The 20464-nt window shown below is 40.7% G+C and overlaps 3 protein-coding genes across 3 annotated transcripts in view; all 3 read left to right on the plus strand.

Moving 5' to 3' along the window:
- Positions 1-1072: 1072 nt before the first annotated feature.
- stmnd1 (stathmin domain containing 1) lies at positions 1073-5767 on the plus strand. Its single transcript, XM_053334094.1, has 6 exons — positions 1073-1126; positions 2404-2566; positions 2667-2800; positions 4311-4442; positions 5273-5450; positions 5601-5767. Exons 1-6 carry the CDS (start codon positions 1073-1075, stop codon positions 5765-5767), a joined length of 828 nt encoding a protein of 275 aa, XP_053190069.1.
- A 3071-nt stretch (positions 5768-8838) lies between these two features.
- Positions 8839-17490, plus strand: rbm24a (RNA binding motif protein 24a). Its single transcript, XM_053333826.1, has 4 exons — positions 8839-9006; positions 10180-10303; positions 10710-10764; positions 17139-17490. Exons 1-4 carry the CDS (start codon positions 8839-8841, stop codon positions 17488-17490), a joined length of 699 nt encoding a protein of 232 aa, XP_053189801.1.
- The window catches only part of LOC128373685 (beta-2-microglobulin-like), a 65207-nt gene continuing 62047 nt past the window's right edge, over positions 17305-20464 (plus strand). The window contains exon 1 of the mRNA XM_053333837.1: positions 17305-17308. The gene's annotated coding sequence lies outside the window, so the exon portion shown is untranslated. The remainder of the gene's footprint in view (positions 17309-20464) is intronic.

The following is a 20464-nucleotide window of genomic DNA, read 5'->3' on the forward strand; positions in this document are numbered from 1 at the left end:
CTCTCTCTCCTCTCTCCCTCTTCTCTCTTTCTTCCTCAACCCCAACTGGTCAAGTCAGATGGCCATCCACCCTAGAGCCCAGTTCTGCCTGAGGTTTCTTCCCATTAGACATGCCTTTATTGTCACTGTATTTAAAATACAATGAAATTGCTAGTGCCCATCATCTGCATACATACATACATACATACATACATTCCGCATCACACACAATCAATCATGACCCATCATTAAACTATACAACAAAACAAAAACAAAGGCAGGTAATAATTAAGATGAGGCAGGTGGGTAAAAAAAATAAAGTGCTTTGAGTGTGAGTTAAAGTATGAGTTTTTCCTCATTGCTGTCGCCAAGTGCTTACTCATTTGGGAATGTTGGGTCTCTTTACATTAAATTAAAGGTATGGTCTAGACCTGCTCTATGTTGAAAGTGCTTTGATATGACTTTTGCTGTAATCTGGCGCTGTATAAATAAAAGATTGACTAACATAATATAATATTTTTAACTCTTAAACATGCAGGAGCAGAAAATTAGATGTCAATTATTCTTTTATTTATTTTTTTATCTACTTTGATGTTATTAGTTATCTCATTTGCACCTTAAGTAAACATTTCCACAAATCATTTTAAAATATTTTGGATTTTATGAGTTGTATCTCTACTAGGATATTAAGGTATGCATCTCCTGGTGCATGTTGCCTGTTTAAGGGTTATCTTAATATCAAAATAAATCTATAGCTGTTTGGGGCCCTTTTAGTTGGGGGCCCCAGGCAGTTGCCCACATTACTTAATAGTAAAGTCCGCCCCTAATAACATCAGTGTGTGAGACAGTTGTGTCCTGACTCTGACATCTGCAGCTTGTCTCCGGGTGTCACCCCTTTAACCGGGTCAGATTTGTCGTAGCAACGGCCCTTAGCAACGCCCCGTGTCCTAGGAGACCGCAGTATGTCTGTCCGTCCGTGTGAAAGAATGTCAGGCTAAAGAGGTCAATATCCAAAGAGAAACCCCCACGAAGCTGTGATTAAAGTAACGTTTATGACTTTTATGGACTTCTCTCACACCTGTGCTTTGAGAAGATGGGATGTGGCAGCTCCACAGACAACGTGGTCCAACCTCTGAGATCCGACGAGGTAAGTTAGGAACTACTTTTAGCTAAAACTGTGGAGTTACACCGGTATATCCTCATCGAAAATATCCAAAAAAAGTTTATCAGGTCCTTTTTTGACATTTTTGAGCAGAATGTGAGGTGCACTGAAGAGCTGTTACTGTGAGGGTAGGTGTGAGGTTGAAATCTGTGACCACGGAGGACCCAAATACTGACAGCTCACCCCTTCACTGCCTCTGGTTTTCTATTCTTTTTCTAATCTTTATCAAGGCAGCAATATCACGATATAGAAATAGTCCAAATTATAAGTGAGTTTTACCTCCAAAATCCCAGTGAAGTGAAGTACAGAGGAGCAAAATGAACTTCAAGTGTAAAAGTGCTAAAGTGTTAAAATTCATTGACAATTTTCATGTTATCTAGATGTTTTAATCCCTTATGATCCCATGTGTTTAATACATCTTGATATGTTACAATTAATTATCTCCATATTGGGGGTGAACCTCTACATTTGAACCTTCATTGAAAAATATTTAGGCACAGTCGAAATTCCCTGCTGGTAAAAGTGCTCAAATATTAACTGTCCTTAAAGTTACAAAAGTGAAAGCGATCAATATGCAAAATGATTATTTTTAGTCTGCTGTATTCTTATAAAGCTTGTATGATAATTTTGGATTATTAGTGTTAATATTGATGCATTAATCCACTTTTTAATTGTAGCTGGTCGAGTTTATATACTGTTGAGCAGTTTGACGTGATTATTCATATCATCACCATGTTTGTATGTATTTGAAAAATAAGCAAGCCTCATTGTACGTTAATGCAGTGAAATGAAATGTTGAAACTCAGAATGTATGATGTGGCATAAAATGGAGATACTAAACTACTCAAGCTTAATGCTTGAGTAAATTGTATTTGGTTAGGAGTAGCTCATAACACAGAGTCACAGAGTTTTATAGGTGACAGAAAACACTGTTAAATCAGCAACAGCTTATCTTCCAGCTAGCCATGTTAGACCAGTGATATTAGTTAGTTAACTATACACTAACGAGGCCGATAATTATGCCAAGCTTTGATTTGAAAGTTTCTCTCACAAACACTTTTGTAACAATAATTTTACATATTGAGGAATCAAATGATGCTGTAGCCTATTTATGAACTGATGTTTCATAAAGTGTCCACGACACCGTCAACAAACAGATGCCACCATGACAACATCATGTTTATGATACCATGAAGAAAGCTCTCTGTCGAGTCCTCTTGTGGCATCTTTTCCTTCTCTGTAACATGGCTCTGTGCGGTCAGGATGAGACCGGGAGTAAACACGGCGGCCGTGGAGACTCGGCCGTGTCAAAGGGCACCGCAGACAGCGGGGTGGTGATGGAGAACAGAGAGATACTCGAGTTACCTGGAGCTGTGCCCAGAAAACCCCTCTTACCGACATTGGCCAGAGAAAACGAGGCGGACAGTGTTACACAAGACGGTGAGTGTATTTGACATGCTCTACATCGCAGAGAAAGTCCAACGCTTCATATCAGTGTTTGTATGGCGTCTGTCTCCCTCTGCAGCCGACCCGGGCTCGCTGCAGCACGAGCGTCAAAGGTCCAGTGAGATCCTGGAGGAGCTGCTGAACCAGGGCATCATTCCAGTGTACCAGACCAGAGAGAGGGGCAGCGGGACTGGAGAGGCCTACAATATCATGGTGAGTACCTGGTTCACAAATGCTAATCATCTACCAGCAGTTCACAGGTAAAAGATTAAAAAACTAGTTCTAACTTTCATGACATTTTGAAATATATGAAATTGTTCATTTTTTCTATTCTTGAAAGTTGCATAACAGTCATGTTGTTAAATGCCTGATGTCAAGGAAATTGTTGTGCATTGGCTCATCAACATCATCTCAGATTTCAGAACAGCCTGTGATGTTTGAATGGAAGCGTTTCTGATATTAGCAGCTCTATTTAATTACTTAAGCCATGGACAGAGAAAGCAATAATCCTAAATGGTTATTGTCATATATTTTTTCTTTGAAATGTCAGAAAAGAGTAAAAACATCTCCATTATGTTCTTGGTAATGTTTTCAGAAATCAAACTCAAAGGTTTAATGTCATAGAAAGAAACATTTGAAAGGCTGGAAATTGACTTTTTGCCATTTTGAAAAAAACCACAGACCCTTTAGATCAGGGATGTCAAACTCATTTTACCTCATGGACCACGTACAGCCCAATTTAATCTCAAATGGGCTGGACCTGTAAAACCACTGCATAATAACCTATAAAATATATATAATATATATAATACATATAATACATTAGGTATACCCTGTTAAGAAATACTGATAAAATGTGTCCACACCCAACAGAAAAAAATATGTCCTTCAAATCTGAATCACATTGCAAATTGCAGTTATCTCTAGTTGGAAGGTCAGAAGTCTTGACAGTGAATGGCGAGTGAATATAAGCGAGAATAGTAGTGCATTTTATTTTATTTACCCTGCAATTTTCATACTCTGCAAAGTTATCCAGTGAGCCGCATCGGACTCATTGGGGGGCTAGTTCTGGCCCACTGCTATAGATCAAGTATGAACTAGAAGCTTGAAAAGAAAAGTCCAGCATACATGTCTCCTAATTGTTGTATGTTTGATGCTAACTAGCAGTCACTGTTACTTGAATGTCTGAATGAAAGTAAATGACCTGAAACAGTGACTGTTCATCATATCGCACTTTGATATGAAGGAAAAACTGAACACGGGAACGATTCAGGTGGTCTCAACCCAGACAGCCATTTAAACGTGTTTGTCAGCCACACTAATAGCAGTTCTAGAGGAGTTTACACCCGCAAGAGCTTTAAGAGATTTAACATGACACTCCTACGGTATAATAATGTGTGTGAAAAAAAAGTATTGCAGCACAACCAGGAATATTATCTGTTTTTATTCCACATGTTCTTCTTCATTGTCTAATCTGGCACTAATATGATTTAGGCTTCACTTCACTTGAGGGAATTTACACTATACTATACAAATTCTCAGACACATGCAGACTTTGATGAGTAAAATCTGTGGTGTTGCCCTTTAAATATATTATAAAGTATAATAAAGTGCATTCACCTGTAAGGTTCAGTGTTCTTTGTCTCCCTCTGCTCTCTGTGTGTGTGTGTGTGTGTGTGTGTGTGTGTGTGTGTGTGTGTGTGTCTGTGTGTGTGTGTATCAGCTGGATAACAGGGAGGGGATCAGGCGAAAGCCTCCTGCCAGACTAGAGTCTCTAAAAGCCAAGAAAGAGCAACGTCTCCCCAACAGAGAAGAGCTTGAGGAGAAGATCAAACTTGCTGAAGAGAGACGCAAGGTACTTTGTGTGTGTGTGTGTGTGTGTGTGTGTGCCCACCTAGAGCCTGGTTCTTCCTGAGGTTTCTTCACGTTAAAGATGAGTTATTCCTCGATGCTGTAGCCGAATGCTGTTCATGTGGGAATGTTGGGTCTCTTTAAATTAAATGAAAGGGTCCGGTCTAGACCTAGACCTGCTCTATGTTAAAAGTGCCTTGCTCTCTTTGTCTTGACTCTCTACCTTCAAACTTGGCTGGTGTTGGTTGGTGTTTGCTGGAAAGTACCATGATATCATCCTATGATATCATCCGGATATCTTGACAATGGTACTTTCCTACCACGATCTATCCTTTCTTTTTCATTTTGGCACACAAGATGTCACCTCCACCAGCTAACCTGTCCTTGACACCAGTTATTTCTCCACCACGACCATCCTGGCTTATACAGGCTTCTTTTTTTTTTTACAAACAAACACACATTTTCTGCTGATACCATTATTTCAAACCCCTTAGCATTGGTTTCTTAAAAAATACAATGTGCCTTCTTTAACAGACACATTATATTCTGGCTTCCTCTTACTGCGTTTAAAAAAAAAAGTAATGTAAATTGATAAATATTTGGTTTGTTTCACTCACTCTCTCATCTGGTTATATTTCACATCTGTGGGTTACAGAAAACTCAATCAGTAGGTGGACATTAAATAAGCAGGTGTAGGATAAACATTCTTCACTCTTAACCACATATTATAATCTTAGTGTAGTCATCATAAACATAATAACTTAATGCAATTATCATTGTGGGTATCTTATATTTACCTACATTTTATACCACACTCCCTCCCTTTTCTTGCAGTTAAAGGAAGATGAGCTCAAGGCACGTTTGAGGACCAAGTCGGCCCGTGTTCGTGGACCTATCCCCACCTCCAAGACTGAGGAGAACGAGGACACAACCGTCACTCTCGTGGAGCCTCTACAGTCACCTCTCACACCCAACCTGAGTCCAGCTCCGCTGCTTTACAGCCAGATCATACGTGAGGCAGCCGAGGGAGGAGATTGTGTGAGAGAATCAGGAGGTGACGGCAGGGAAAACAGAGAAGGAGTGACCACAGCAGGCGAGAGAGGAGGGATGGATGGAGGAGGAGAGAGCAGAGATAACAACAGGGGAGGGAGGGGAAGTGCAGAGAGGATAAGTGAGGATGGTGATGGGGCAAAGAAGGAGGAGATGGAGGAGGAGGAGGAGTTGACCCAGGTGGAGGAGTTCAAGGTGGGTCCGCTCCTCTCAGCCTTAGAGGAGCTGGAGAACGACGACAGTTTTCTACGTGCAGAAGACAAAGAATACGTATTTTAAGTTATTACATGAATGAGCCATGAATTAGCACTAGGAGAGGGAGGGAGGAGCCAAAATAGTTATTTTTGCACAGTCATGCAGTCTGTCGAAACTTAAGAAAGATGTAAAAGAAATATATACAGTACATATTGTGCCGTGATTGGTCTTACAGGCGAAATGAGGCTCATCTAATCTCATTTCCAGTGCTGGGAAAGTGCATTAATTGTTTTAATAATATTGTAGCTCAGTAATAAGCACAAAGGAACATGAGGGTTTTCTTTCTAATGCAAATGTACCTCAGTGAATGCTTTAATAAATATGACCAAGACTTAATGTTCTTGCCAACACACCAAACTGATTTTAACGTTTGTTTACTGTTTACTGTAAAATATTATATTATTCAGTCTTGTGAAGGGTGCATTTGTTATGTTGGACATAAGATGGCGCTGTTTCAGTGGGTTTAAGTTGTGTTGACTCCCTGAAGTCGGTACACTTCATCTGCAAGATAAACTGCTCAGAGGAGGTTTTTGTCAGCATGTGAGGAAGAAAGATGTGTGAGGTGACGTTTTATTAATCAACAAAGTTTCCTTTTTTTTCCCAACATGATGTTCAGCTCAGTGATCTGTCAGAATCTAAAACTTTATTAAGTTAGTTTAATGTCAAGAAAAATAAACTTTTAGATTTCTTTCTAAAAGAGAGGGAGCGAAGGGTGTTGAGGCTGACCTTGATGTGACTGTGCTGTGGGTATTCAGCTGTTTCAGTGACCTTTGACCTCCAGCTTTTCTCTGCCTGGCAGGTGCATGCTTGGGTCAAATGGTTTCAGTTTCAGCTGTGCGGCCTTTGTCTTAATCAAACTGAAAAAAATCCCTACAGATGTGACTTACGTGTATGAAAACTTTTATTTGAATTAATTTACAAACAGTTGTGGATGATTACTGATTAATATCTGCACATGTCATATCTCACTCATTCAAATTGTCAGTTTGACTATTTCCAATGTTTATTAGAGAGAATATCATTAATCAAGCTTTAAATGGGAACAAAGGCTTTATTGTATAACTATCAGATGATTCAGACAACATGATGCACATTAACAAAGAAAATAAGAGGACGCAACCTTTTTAGATCCCCATTGTTGAGCCAGAGAAACTGGATACGGTCCCCTTTTTTCACGACTGCACTCTGACTTTAAAGGGGCGTGTGTCTGCATGAATAAAATAGTGAGTGAACAGAGGTGCTGCGGACAGACGCTCGATCAGGTTGCATTTCTTTGTGATCTGAAGTTCTTGCAGTGGCAATTCACATTTAGATGGATGGTACAATATACGGGTACCTTACACATTTTGTGCAAGAGTGTATGTTACTTTTTATCATCAGCTTACAAAGAGGCAAAAAGTAATCAATTATAAAGTCTTTACACTGTGGTAAAACACATCTGAAGATCCAGAGCACAAATTCTTTCTTCTTCCAGTAATTTTTTACTCACTTTACATGGGAAATTCACACAGGAAAATGACACATAGTCATGATCCTGGTTCAAATTTGTGAACACATCCTGTTAGGTGGTGGTAGTTGGGTGGGTGGGGGGTATGTAGGCCAGCATATGCAGGAGCACAACGATCACAGAAGAGAAGCTGCCATGAATAATTAACAGCAGAGTTCCATCTCACATTACTAAAGGTGTATTACTCGTGCTGGCTGTTCAAAAGAGGATCCATCCAGCAGAGCAGAGGACTTATTTTAATCATTGATGTTCAGAGGATCTTGATTGAATTGATGTCTGACTGTTTCACCTGATCCCTAACCTGTTATAATCACTGTGTGTAACTCTGTGACGCACAAGTTACTGCTTCTAAGTTGATTCAAATATTTAAATGTGATCAATATAAACATTTTTTTTATGATCAATAGGGTAGATTTGGCTCAACATTTCCATTCCAAAGACCCATACAAGACGTAAATTTGGTCCTGTAGGTTGTCAGACATGACTTTGTAAACCTTTTGTTAATGCATAACAGTACAAACAGTGGGAGCCACTGTCTTTATGACTTTTCAATAAAAAAGCAGACCTTCAAATGTTGCTGGACAAAAAGAAGTTTCACTTCTCTTTCAACTCATCAGCACCATCACACAATATGGCTGTTTCCATGGACACAGAAACTTGTCAAAACTCTGTCAAACCCCCCTAACCCTAACCCCCCATAAGTGAAGGCAGATCCCTCCAGTGGAGGCTCAAAGCTGCACCTGTCTATCTTCTCCCTGTTGCTGCTGTGATGTGTCTGTGTCCGGACTGCTTCCAGACCCCGACCCACTGTTTATGTAAGAGGCCTAATCCATGTAGGCCCACAGTTCAAAGTATGGCAACGATTAAACATGGACAAAGAAAGGTGATCATATCTCAGCAAAGAGAGGAAATCCAATCCAAGAGTTTGATGATTTTCTCTAATGTTTGATCACACATGTATCATCTCTGCTCCTCTTTGACCCCAACATATAATCAGTGAGAGAAGGTCTTGATGGTCTCTGATGGTGAATTAAACGAGGTTATTGGTATCTTTTTGTATATGTGTATATGTGTGTGTATCCATGGAGTGGCTCCAGAGTTTCATACAGTGCATGCGTGAATTAAACTAAAATTTTGGTTTATTAGTGCGTTTCTGTGTGTGCAGGAAGTCGATTCGGTGTTTAACACGCAGTAGACCTACAGGCTTCACAGCTGTTTGTGCGCGCACAGTGGGCGGGCAGAGATGGACAGAAAGCTGGGTGGAGTTAGAAGCAGCGCTCCCAAACCTATGAAATGGGTCCCAAACCTATTCAGTTAGACAGCAGAGTTACCAACAAGAGCTGGAAACACCGGGTGGTCTCTTTGGGACAATCCGCTCCATATAACTCCCCTCTTTAACTCTCGGAAGATAAATCTACCTCCAGGCATCATTTTTTTTTGTCGCGTTTTGTTTTGTTTTCTCTTCTTGAAAAGTAACAGCGCTCTTTCTCTCTGTCTTTCTCTCTCTTCATCCAAAGAATTACTGATAAGGAGACATTGCACTATTCTTTTTTTTAATTGTTCCTATTTATTGTATTTTGCACTAACGATGCACACCACGCAAAAGGACACGACCTATACGAAGATTTTTGTCGGGGGTCTTCCCTACCACACCACGGATTCAAGTCTCAGGAAATATTTTGAGGTGTTTGGTGAGATTGAAGAAGCGGTGGTCATTACCGACAGACAGACCGGCAAGTCGAGGGGTTATGGATTCGTAAGTATCACCATATAACACAATTAGACAAGTTTACGCTTCATTTGACTTTTTTTTTTTAGTTTTTACGCACGCACATTCCTCCACCGTAAGTCTTAGATAAAGTGTCTCTCTTAAAGTGCGCATCTGTCGCTTTTTTTCCCTCCACAATATAATGACCAACATTAATATATCTGCAGTCATAGGATGTTTATGTTTCGATAAGCAGACCCTGCCTCAATTTGTCATTTCTCAGCCACCAACTTGTTGCGCGTCTCTGTGCGCCCTGGCACGCTTTTCACCGAGCTGCCCTCTAATTGACAGCTCTGGTGAGTTGAGGAGGGGGAAAAACACATGATGACGACTTGATATCGTCGCTCAGACTTTTCTGAAAAGGGTTTCATCATCTTGGAGCTATTTGCGACGTTGCTCATTATGTTGGGAAAATATGCTCGCTTATAAAACCTGACTGACAGAAAGCATTTGAGGCGCAGTTGTCGAGAGAAAATGCAACCAAATGCTCAGTTAGCACGCTTAAAAATGTATACAATAATGGGTAATATATACTAATGTGGCTAAAGAGAGATCCGGACACCATATTGGCCCTTATTTGGCCTCCTCAGACCAGGATTTGAGAAGATATTTGGCAATTTTCCCCCCAGCAGATAGAGTAAAAGTTGCACAGTCACTGTTGATAGGAATAAATGTATGTATGTTTATGTTTGGTCCAACTTTTCACACTAAATCAATACACTCAAATTCATGCCCTTCAAAACCCCTTCTGGAGAGGTCATTTGGGTGTATTTAAATTGCAAAACTTTACAACTGAACTGAGCTGTAAAGTTTGGCTGTTATATTGAGAGCAATACTGGAGCCTCTCAACCAGGCTCTCATTCACTGATGATAGTTTTGACACATCCACATGAGGGTGATGGATGTGTGGTGCTTGCCAAGTACCTGCTGCTGTAACGATGGCCACACACACTCATAGACAAAATATATCCTCTCTTTTTCCTTCAGACACAGAAATGTCAGAAATGTCTCAACACTTAATAAGGCTTTATCCTCGTGGCTCTTTAGTTCAGTGCAGCCTGTTTCCTTATGTCAAGTCTGCAGGGAAATTAAATATCATTTACATTTGGACATTCAGTAATCTATATCTTTCCCATCCTCTATGTTTTTCCCTCCTGTCAGGTTACGATGGCAGACCGCTCGGCTGCAGACCGCGCCTGTAAAGACCCCAACCCAATCATCGATGGCAGGAAGGCCAACGTCAACCTGGCCTACCTGGGAGCCAAGCCTCGGGTGATGCAGCCAGGTACAGACAATAAAACACAGATAATGGGTTTAATTTCCTTAACAAGCCTCATGTTTTTTGTCAAACTTTTCAATCAGATGTGGCCAAAATGAGAAAAAGTTAGAATTAGAAAATGAGTCTCTTGTATTGATTCTGAAGAGGCAACATTTTGTTGCTGCTTTAATTCTCACTGTGTTTTTTTAGAACTACTAAGTAGTTGTGTAGTTGGTTTTATAAGTAAAGCCGCAAACAAGAAAATCAAGTCAATCCTTCCCCATTTTTACCTGAGGGTTCATTTGTTTGCTCTTCAGGTAGCGTTTGTAGTTGTAAGGACATAATATGTTATACTTAACTACTGTAATGAATCCTGCAAGTGAATAGAAAGATTTACAAGATTTTATTAATTCATATTCCTTTTTTTCTGCAGGTTTTACTTTTGGTGTTCCCCAAATTCACCCTGCGTTCATCCAAAGGCCTTATGGGTAAGTACTGATAAATCCACATGTTTTTTGGAGGAGTGTTGAATTGTAGATATTACTCATGTAGGAACAAGTCATTTATTAACTTGTTATGATTTAATGTTTCCTCAGTTTAATGTGTGATAATTGCTACTATCAGTCTTCAAACCATTTGTCTCCCCGAACATAACTGATGTCTGATAATTAGAGGTGGACAATTAGAAGTATGTAGCTTATTCTTTTTTATTATTGCCCACCAAAAAAGCAAGTCAAACTGCCTTTTCTAGGTTTGCCTGTTTGTGAACATGTGTGCGAGTGTGTGTATGCATACCTGTGTGTGTGTGTGTGTGTGTGTGTGTGTGTGTGTGTGTGTGTGTGTGTGTGTGTGTGTGTGTGTGTGTGTGTGTGCGTGCATGTGTGTTGAGTGGACAATGATGGAACGTTCCAGTCTGACTCAATGTTATCTATCTTTCTCTGGTTCGACAGGCTCGGTCTCGGTTAAGCTAACTGTGCTGGTTTGTGGAATAGTTCTGCGAACGTAATCACAGATCAGAGAAAGGAATTACCTGTAGAGTCAAACACACACAAACAAGCTCTCAAAATGGTGATTATAGATGCATGTACGTGGATTTCATTTTGACTTCTTTCGTTTTATTTGAATAGAACTTTAGAGCTTTGAGTGTGCGGTTATGAAGTGGTGTTGTTAGCTAAACCGTGTGCTTTCTACTTTAATGACCAACAAAAAAAAAAAAAAGCTGGATTGACTGAATTTTTGGGGTGTTCTTTTTGTGGTTAACTTTGCCAAGGACGAGCAATTTTTCTTTTTGTTTATTTTTCCTTATTGCTTTTAGCTTGTGGTTGACCTGTTTTGTTTAACAGGATGTGCTGTTTTATGTGTTTTTTGGCTGTCTTGTTGGAGTGAGTGGTGACTTTTCTGTGTGATTTATTTTGTTTTCCCCTCCCAACCCACTGCTTGCGTGTGCTTATAGCATCTTCCTGATTTTACTAGCAGTTTATCATATTAACACAGTGTAGCAGAGACAACTTTTTGACACATTTCTGCTGTCTTACTCTGTCATCTCTGTTCATCTGTCTTCCTTTCTGTATTCATCTTTGTCTCTTTCTCTAAATATCATAAACCTAAGGTCATGTACTGCCATTTTCCAATCACAAATGTGAATGTCCGATGAATGAATGACAAGTTTAGTAATTAACTGGGAAGCCACGGCCAAACTTGGTCGCCATTCAAACAGGAAAACACTTTGTAATGTGTTTAAGTGTGAATGTGAACGTGTGTGAGCTGTATTCATAGTTGTATGTGAACAGGTGAACACGTCTGGTTGATACACATGACAGTGTGCTCTCATTGTGTTTGTGTGCGTCTTTGTCTGTCCACATGCATTTCAAGCTCAGCTCAACGCACCAAAGTCTCCAGTGTGACACAAACAAATGTCTGGATCTCTCTCTCTCGCTCTCTTATTCTCTCGGAACGAGCTTTCGTCACATGGGTCCATGGTGTTAAGGAAAACAAGCGCACCCATTGTGCCACACAAAGCCCCGAATGCTGACACTGCAGTCGCATGAAGCTCTGTGTTTCGTGTGTGTGTTTGTGTTTCGTGTGTGTGTGTGTGTGTGTGTGTGTGTTGGGGATGTGGGGAGGGTGGGGGGGGTGGGGATCTGGTGAGGGTTAGCTGTCTCTCTGTGTCATGTAAGAGCAGGGCAGAGGCCATTTAAACAGGGTCAGAGCGAGTGTTTAAATGTATAGCCTCCATGTTCACATACACATGTCCTAACCACCTCATCAGTCCATAGTGACAACAGAGTGTCAGCTTGTCACACTTAGCACTCCTGGTAAATACTGCAAACAATTATATAGAATTACAGACACAAGTATTGGCAAAGTGCAAAGCAAATTTGAGCTCTAACCAGTCTGCAAGTAAACATTTTGAGAGCATGCAGGGACAGATTTACAAGTGCAGAACATGTTTTGAGACTCATTAACAGATTTATGAGCATAATGTAGATTTTAGGGAGTAATAGCACCTCATTTCCTTTTCTAAGCCGTGAATGCTCAATTTTGTTTCCCTCATATGTAATACCAATATCTGCACATTTATAGATTCTGGATTTCTCCATGAGGGAGACGAAGATGATGTCATTTTAAACAATTTTGATGAGGTGATTGAACCTTTTTGTGTAAAAACCATAGCTGTCTATGTTTTATTTAAAAGCGGAGTATCTTTTGTATGTCTTAAAACATGTCCATAAGGGGGTCTTTCAGTAATATAATGTGACTTTTTAGTGAGATCTATCAACTTTTGTAGTCATCTCAAAGACTTTAACTGTGAGAAACTGTGAGACCAAGATTTGTCGGTGTCCGGTTGAATATTGCCATTAAAACAAATTGTTGGTAATCATCTTCTCACATCCCGAAAATACTCAGAATCTAGAGGAAATTATGAGAGCAGGTTTCTAACTGAGCATCTCTACAGCCATTAGGAAACTGCCTCTCTGCTCTTTGGGATAATAACACAGAAACTACCATGATCCAAGTAACTTGCTATGTGTGGAGGATGACTAGAGTCCCACTGTGCTTAAAGTGGAACTAGACACCAGAACTATCTGTGTCTCATCTGTGGTCTTATGAACAACTCTATGGAAGTAGGACAGGTGTTCACCACCAATGTCACACACACACACACACACACACACACACACACACACACACACACACACACACACACACACATACACACACACACACACACACACACACACACACACACACACACACACACACACACATTAAATACTTTCACTTCAGTGTACATTCGTCCTCTCCTTCAGGGCAACGGCACAGTGCCTTTATTTAGCCTTGAACTTTAATGACCGCTGGGTTGCGTGAACATGACATTCCAGTCAAGTCACACACACACACACAGAGTCGGACACATCATAGGTACCAGCATTGCTTCACAAAACAGCCTCACATTTAACTTTGATATTTTTGATAATCTTATTTTATGACCATCCCGGGGGAAAGGAGGCCACACTGAATGGGTCAACCAGAGCTTTGTTTCCCATGGCCAGAATGTATGCTTATTCTATTTGTGTGTGTGTGTGTGTGTGTGTGTGTGTGTGTGTGTGTGTGTGTGTGACTCCTATACCGTCCCATAGTGCGATGGTGGGGAATTGGAGACAGCAAAGGTTCAAACTAGAACCCCACTAGATTGCATTGAGTTGGGAGTTTGATTACAACATCAGAGGAGATGGGCACATGCCACCAAAGTCTTAAAAAAAAAAAAAAAGTTAGACAGGCGTAAAATAGTCAGTCTTTGATCTGCAGCTTCTACAGTCAATCACCTACAGTAGCTGCTGGTGAAAATTTGGCTGAATCTTGTTTAATGTAATTTATCCTGAGTCACGAGGCTAATTTAAAGGCCAAGGGCTTTTAAAACACACAGGCAGTAATAGTTACAGTTAATTTTTTTATCTGACTAGATGCAGACAAAATGTCTCAGTCTTCTTTGGATTAAATCAGTACACGATCATTATATATGGTGTTGGACATGAGGTTTAAAGGCCCCCTTGTATTTTTATTCTTGTTGCTTACGATGAATGTTTGAGCTTCACTGTGCAGAATAATGTCTGTGCAGAGTTTGATACTAAAAGGCTGTTTTCACATTCATTTGCTGTAAGTGGAAAGTTTTTCTGTGCTCATTGAAAATCTGATTTTAAGGGGCAGGCCTATGAGCACGACATGTGACATAATAACTAGTCGTCGTCCAGTATGCAACTTACACAAATGTGATGTGGAAAGTTGAAGCCTCCATTGTATAAACACAGAGCATGAACTTTACAGTGACATCCTAAAGTTAAACTTTTAGAGTGAAAAATATATGCATATTCATAGACTCTTTGACTTTTTACATAGAAAGTCCAATCAGACACAAATTATTATTCAATATTTTTTATATGTCTTAAACATGTCTGGAGGGGGTCTTTAAATACAACAATTTACCTGCAGCTGTAGCTAGAAGTCATACATGCACAAACTGTAAACTCACATGTAAAATTTCCATTGCAAGACAAAACTGATTAGAATGTTTGGAAGTGATAAAATGAATATAAAAACAATAAATCCTCCACAAAGAATTCTTAACTACATGTCAGTCAAACATGATGAACTAAACATGTATTTTTTTATATTTAAATAGCTCAAATGAAGACACCAGTAAACAACTGTTAAAGAAAAAACTGTTAGCTAATTGTTTGTGAATCTCTTCAACACAGATTAACACCAATCAGACTAATACTGATATATTGGATACTGTCCAGTGAGCGACATCCAATTCCAGTGTGAGGAATTTCCTCCCTGTTTGTTGTTGGAGACTGTTTCCACTGATTTCATTCTTCATTGCATTATGTGGGAGTTCTTTTTATTAAGACTTCTTTTAGATATGGCGTCCTATAAACTCTTCCTGGAAACCTGCCTTAACCTGCTGAGTTTCATTATGTTTCAAAGGAGGGTGTCAGTGTCACATGATGATGACAAATATGCTATTTTGGAGGCTCAGAGAAACTCAGATGAAAACCCAAAATCTTTTCTTTTCAATCCAGAAATGTTACTGGCCTTCAAGAATCAGTTTAACCTGTGTGTGTGTGTGTGTGTGTGTGTGTGTGTGTGTGTGTGTGTGTGTGTGTGTGTGTGTGTGTGTGTGTGTGTGTGTGTGGATGTGTGCAATATTTAAAGCATCTGACAGTGACCCTTTAGTAATAGTCACGCCTCTACTTAGTTTATACCTCCCTTTTTTCTTTTTTTTTGTGTCTTTCCAGTTGAGTGATTGTGCTGTGCCCTTTTCGTGTAATCAGTCAAGTCACGGTGGACTATTTTTACATATTTCTTCCTCTCTGACCCCTTGCTGTTGTTTTGTTTTTCCTGTTTTTCTCTGGGCCCACTGTTTTTGGTTGAGATGTGATTGGATTGGATAATGGAGTGCTGACAATAGGGTTGCCACGATAGATCCCGCCATTCACTTTACTTCTAACATTTTCTACACTTCCTCTCTTCTCTCCCAAACACAGACACCTAAGTGACCACATGAAGGTCATTTATGCAAACTCTACTGATTATATTTGGTTTGCTTGATTTTTTCTGAACAGATATATATTTTTTAACCATCTTCATTCAAAGCTTACCAACAGACACATCTCATCCAAAACAGACACATAGCTGTTTTAGGAGTCGATAAAATTATATTGTTCCAGCAGCAAGTGAAACCTAATGCTTCTCATTCCATCTGAATCACAGTGAGATTGAATTTGACTCTACTTTTCTCTCTAAAGTGGAGGGTAGGGCAGTTTTTCAAGATATCAAAGACTCAAATTCACACGAAACCAAAAGCTTTCAAGTTGCATCTTCTTGCTTCCACCTAGAGTCAAAAGTTGACACTTCTTTGAACACGTAGTGTTAATTTTTCAAAAGCTCCCGTCATGCTTGCTGTCTGACTGAGTTTCCAGACCTTATAGAGTCTGGGGGGGGGGGGGGGGGGGGGGGCGGGATAAGGCTATGTCATGGAGGGCAGAATGTGCTCATTGTTCATAATTGTTTATTTAATCGAAACATCCCTCTGGGTGCAGAGCCTAGTCCCGGCTCCCCCCGTTGCCTCCCCGGCTCTTTGTCCCGACACAGAGGGGGAAATGGCCAGCAGCGTCCCTTTTTGAAAACTGTCCAGCTGTCAAAGTGGCAGTGACATTTTCACAATGCTTCCCTGGGCTCATCTCCTCTGTCCGCACCCCCGCTCCCGGCACTGTAAGCCCCCTCCCTCCCCGCATGCCCTCCAGCAGGGAAGGGGGACGGCACCAGAGCCAAAACATGTGGCCCACAGACAAGCTGCAGGTTAAAACTCCCAAACCTTTTCTGTCTTTGTCTTTTGGTCTCACCTCCCTCTGCCTCTCTGCAGCTCTGTCTCCACAAACACAACCTCAAAGTGCCCAAAACAGATAAACAGAAACCTGTTTCCCATGATACATCCCAATACAGAAGATGACATCATCACCCAGGCCTCATTTCCTCCAAATGTGATCATACAGATGTGATTTGGGTGACCCAGAGGTTAAATAAGCAGCCTCTGGGGGTTCAAAGTTTTCTTCACCTTCCAATCTTCTTTTCACAGAGAGATTTCTATTTTGGCAACCCTATATTGTTCTAATCCCTACTAGCAGGCATTTCCTTGGTGTTCTTGACTGGTGGATTGGACTGGGGCTGTGTGGTGGGAGGGCGCTTGGCCGCAGTGTGATGGAGTTGGGTTTGGGCTTCAGGGTGAGGGATCTTACTCTCAGACAGAGCTTTGTGCTGAATTAAACTAACCCCTCATATGTGTTTGTTTGTCCTGCAGCATCCCGGCCCACTATGTGTACCCTCAGGCCTTCGTGCAGCCTAGCGTGGTCATCCCTCATGTGCAGCCCACAGCTGCTGCACCTGCCACTGCTTCTTCCCCCTACATCGACTACACCGGAGCAGCCTACGCGCAGTATTCTGCAGCTGCAGCCAGTGCCGCCGCCGCTGCCGCCTATGAGCAGTATCCTTATGCCGCCTCCCCTGCCGCCACAGGCTACGTGGCCACTGCCGGCTATGGCTATGCAGTCCAGCAGCCTTTAGCCACCGCCGCCCCGGGCTCAGCCGCCGCCGCTGCCGCAGCTTTTGGCCAGTACCAGCCCCAGCAGCTGCAAGCGGACCGCATGCAATAGCAGCCACTGCAACCACTGGACACGCAGAGAGGGGACTCCCGCCCCCAGCCACAACTGATTGGTCATGAGGAGGAGCGGCAGAGGAAAAGGAAGAGGGAGTGGCTTTGAGGGTGGGAGAGTCAGCGACTCAGAGGCAGAGTTGCTTAAAATAAGATGATAATGATGATGATGATGATGATGGTGGTGGTGGTGGTGGTGGTAGTGATGATGATGGTGAGGTGGGAACTTTTACAGTAACTTTCCAACTTGCTGTGCTTCAACCAAAAAATGAGAAAAATGAAAAAAAGTCACAGAACAAATAATGGAAAATGATTTACTATTATTGTTGTTGTTATTACTATGATTATGATTATTATCATTACTATTATCACTGTAGTAGAGTACCTATTTTTAGAGAAGAAATGCAGGAACTAATCCCTGTGGTTGGTGTAGGTGTTAAACTAAGCCTTTAAGTCCTATTGCTGTCTTTAACGTTTTTAAGTTTAGAGAAACTGTTCTTTTTTTTGCTTTTTTTTACTTGTGGTGTTCCACAAGTGTTTTCAGTTATTTGACGCCCTCGTAACGTATATATTTATTATTGTTATTATTACATATTGAGGGCTCTCCTTGTTCTTTTTGTTTTTTCAAGTGCATTTTTTGGAGTTAATATTTTCTGATAATCAGGGAAATGGAACCGTTTCCAATGTGTTAGCTATTATTATGTGACCTCTGTCAGGAAGTTGAGGAGTCGTAACTCGTCGTGTCACACATATTTGAAGAACTACCTTTTTATCTTCCTGATGCTGAATGTCCCCTTTTTTTTACTCTGTGTCTCGACCTCTCAACCTATGCAAAACAAACACATCACCAGGAGACAAAAAAATACAAAGAAACAAAAAACTGAAAATGTCATCAACTCTGACTTGACTCTTGGACTAAAAAGGGGGACTTGGCAAACAAAACAAAGGCACTGACAAAGGAGAGAGGTTGAAAATGGCTTCAGACAATGAGAAACACTAAATCAGTCGCTTTTCCACATGTTTCACTCACACGTACACCGACACATGCATCCAGAGTTGCACACATAGCAGTCGAAAAAGACAAAGGCAGCACAGCCGTGTTTCTCTCTGGCTCGGTGCTCTGGGATGGAGAGAAAGAAAAAGAGAAAGAAAGAGGGGGAGAGAGAAAGGGAGAGAGAAAGGGAGAGAGAGAGAGAGAGAGAGAGAGCAGCTGTTGGTGGGGGTTGGACAGAGCCGCTCCAAGCGCCACACAGACGGATCACTCTGGAAAGAACGCATCACTTGTGCTCGTTTGTTGAGCTGTCACATTTTAATCCCCGGGCCCATTTGGGAACCAACTTTACAGCCCTCCACCCGACACAGAGCCCCCACAGCAGAGCCCCCCAGTCATTCAGCCCTGCCGCTGTCAGCACTTCCACCTCTTTGCTGCTGCTGTAGTCTGGCGTCAGGTACACACTCACAAACACACTTTTTTTCTCCATTTTTTTTTCCACCAAAGCCACCCCAACAACTGGCCTGCCTCATGTCTGTTAAGAAACGCCGGGTGGGGTGAAGAGATCGAGGGGGTTGACTCGTTGACGTTAACATTGTTTTGTGTGCCTTACATTTTTACTGCTATTTAAGAGAAAAACAGAAAAAAAGAGAGAAATCTACTATTTAAGATATTTATTTTTGAGGGTTGACTATGTTGACGCTCTGAGAGTAGAGACTTAGTGGCGGTACTGTATTAATAATATGTACTCATCTCAAGGCATATATAAGTTATTGAATAGTTTTAGTAATAATATTATTATAATTATTATTATTAACATACTCAACCAAAAATGTTGATGTAGGAGTTATTTAAGATACAATTCTGTTACGTGCACTGTACATTTTTAAAAAAATCTTCTTGATCCTTTAGAACATTAAGTATTGGTTAGCTTAATGCCTTTTTTGTATGGAAGAACTTCATTTATATGGAGGCCTGTTTGCATGCAGATTGTACTCTGCCTCTTCTGTGTTTAGATGAGAGTAAAAATAATAATAATAATAATTTTGACAAAAAAACAAACAAAAAAAAAAACAAGCGACATGCTGCTTTCTCCACTAGAATGTATAGTCGTCGTCGAGGTTTCAGTAGCTGTGCTTCTTTTGCTTCATATTCATCAGATGGGCTGTTTTACACTGTTGGGAATTTTTATACTTGAACTATTTCTTACAAGGGAAATAAGAAAAATAAATTACAAAAAAACTTTTTAAGGAAGCTTTTCATTGTCACTGGATGAAGGCATGTAAAGTGTTACTATTTAAATACAAAGGTCCTGTTGATATTAAAACCTTTACTTCAGAATTTTCAACATCATTTACTCAAAATTGGAATAAAACATTCTATATTTAAAAAGCTTGGTGACAGTTCTTTCAATGGAGTCAGTAATATGAATGTGAAATACCTCATGATGATCATTTCACACACAGCCAAATTCTGTTTAAACTTCTCCTAAAAGTTCATCCTTGATTAATTTCTTTTGTGTGTGTGTGTGTGTGTCTTATTTCTCTGGCTGCGCTGTGCCAACAGCTGCAAGGTGAAACAAACACATCACACAGATGCTGCTCCGCTCTTCATCATGAATCCATCTCAAGAGGACACTGTTTGAAACACTCACATTACGGACACACCCAGAGTTTTCATGGATACGACTAACAGATAATAAAGTCTCTTAGGACTCAGCTTATCAATGATTCATCAGCTCTCTAATCAATAAGTCATGTCAGAAGTAGCGTGCTGTCGTGTTTCTCTCGGCTCCAGGGAGTATTTTGGTCTCTGGTGAAACATGAAACTGGTCCGCACTGAGGTGGCTGACCATGACACAGCATGGATACAGCAAGGCCTTATGGGTGAAATCAGTAGCTATAATGGCGTTTGACGTCAGACATATTAAATAAGCTGTTTCTTTATTAAAAAGATGATGAAAGATTGTGATAGTGTTCAGATG

Source organism: Scomber japonicus, chromosome 15 (genome assembly GCF_027409825.1).
Source record: "Scomber japonicus isolate fScoJap1 chromosome 15, fScoJap1.pri, whole genome shotgun sequence".
In the NCBI taxonomy this organism is placed as follows: Eukaryota; Metazoa; Chordata; class Actinopteri; order Scombriformes; family Scombridae; genus Scomber; species Scomber japonicus.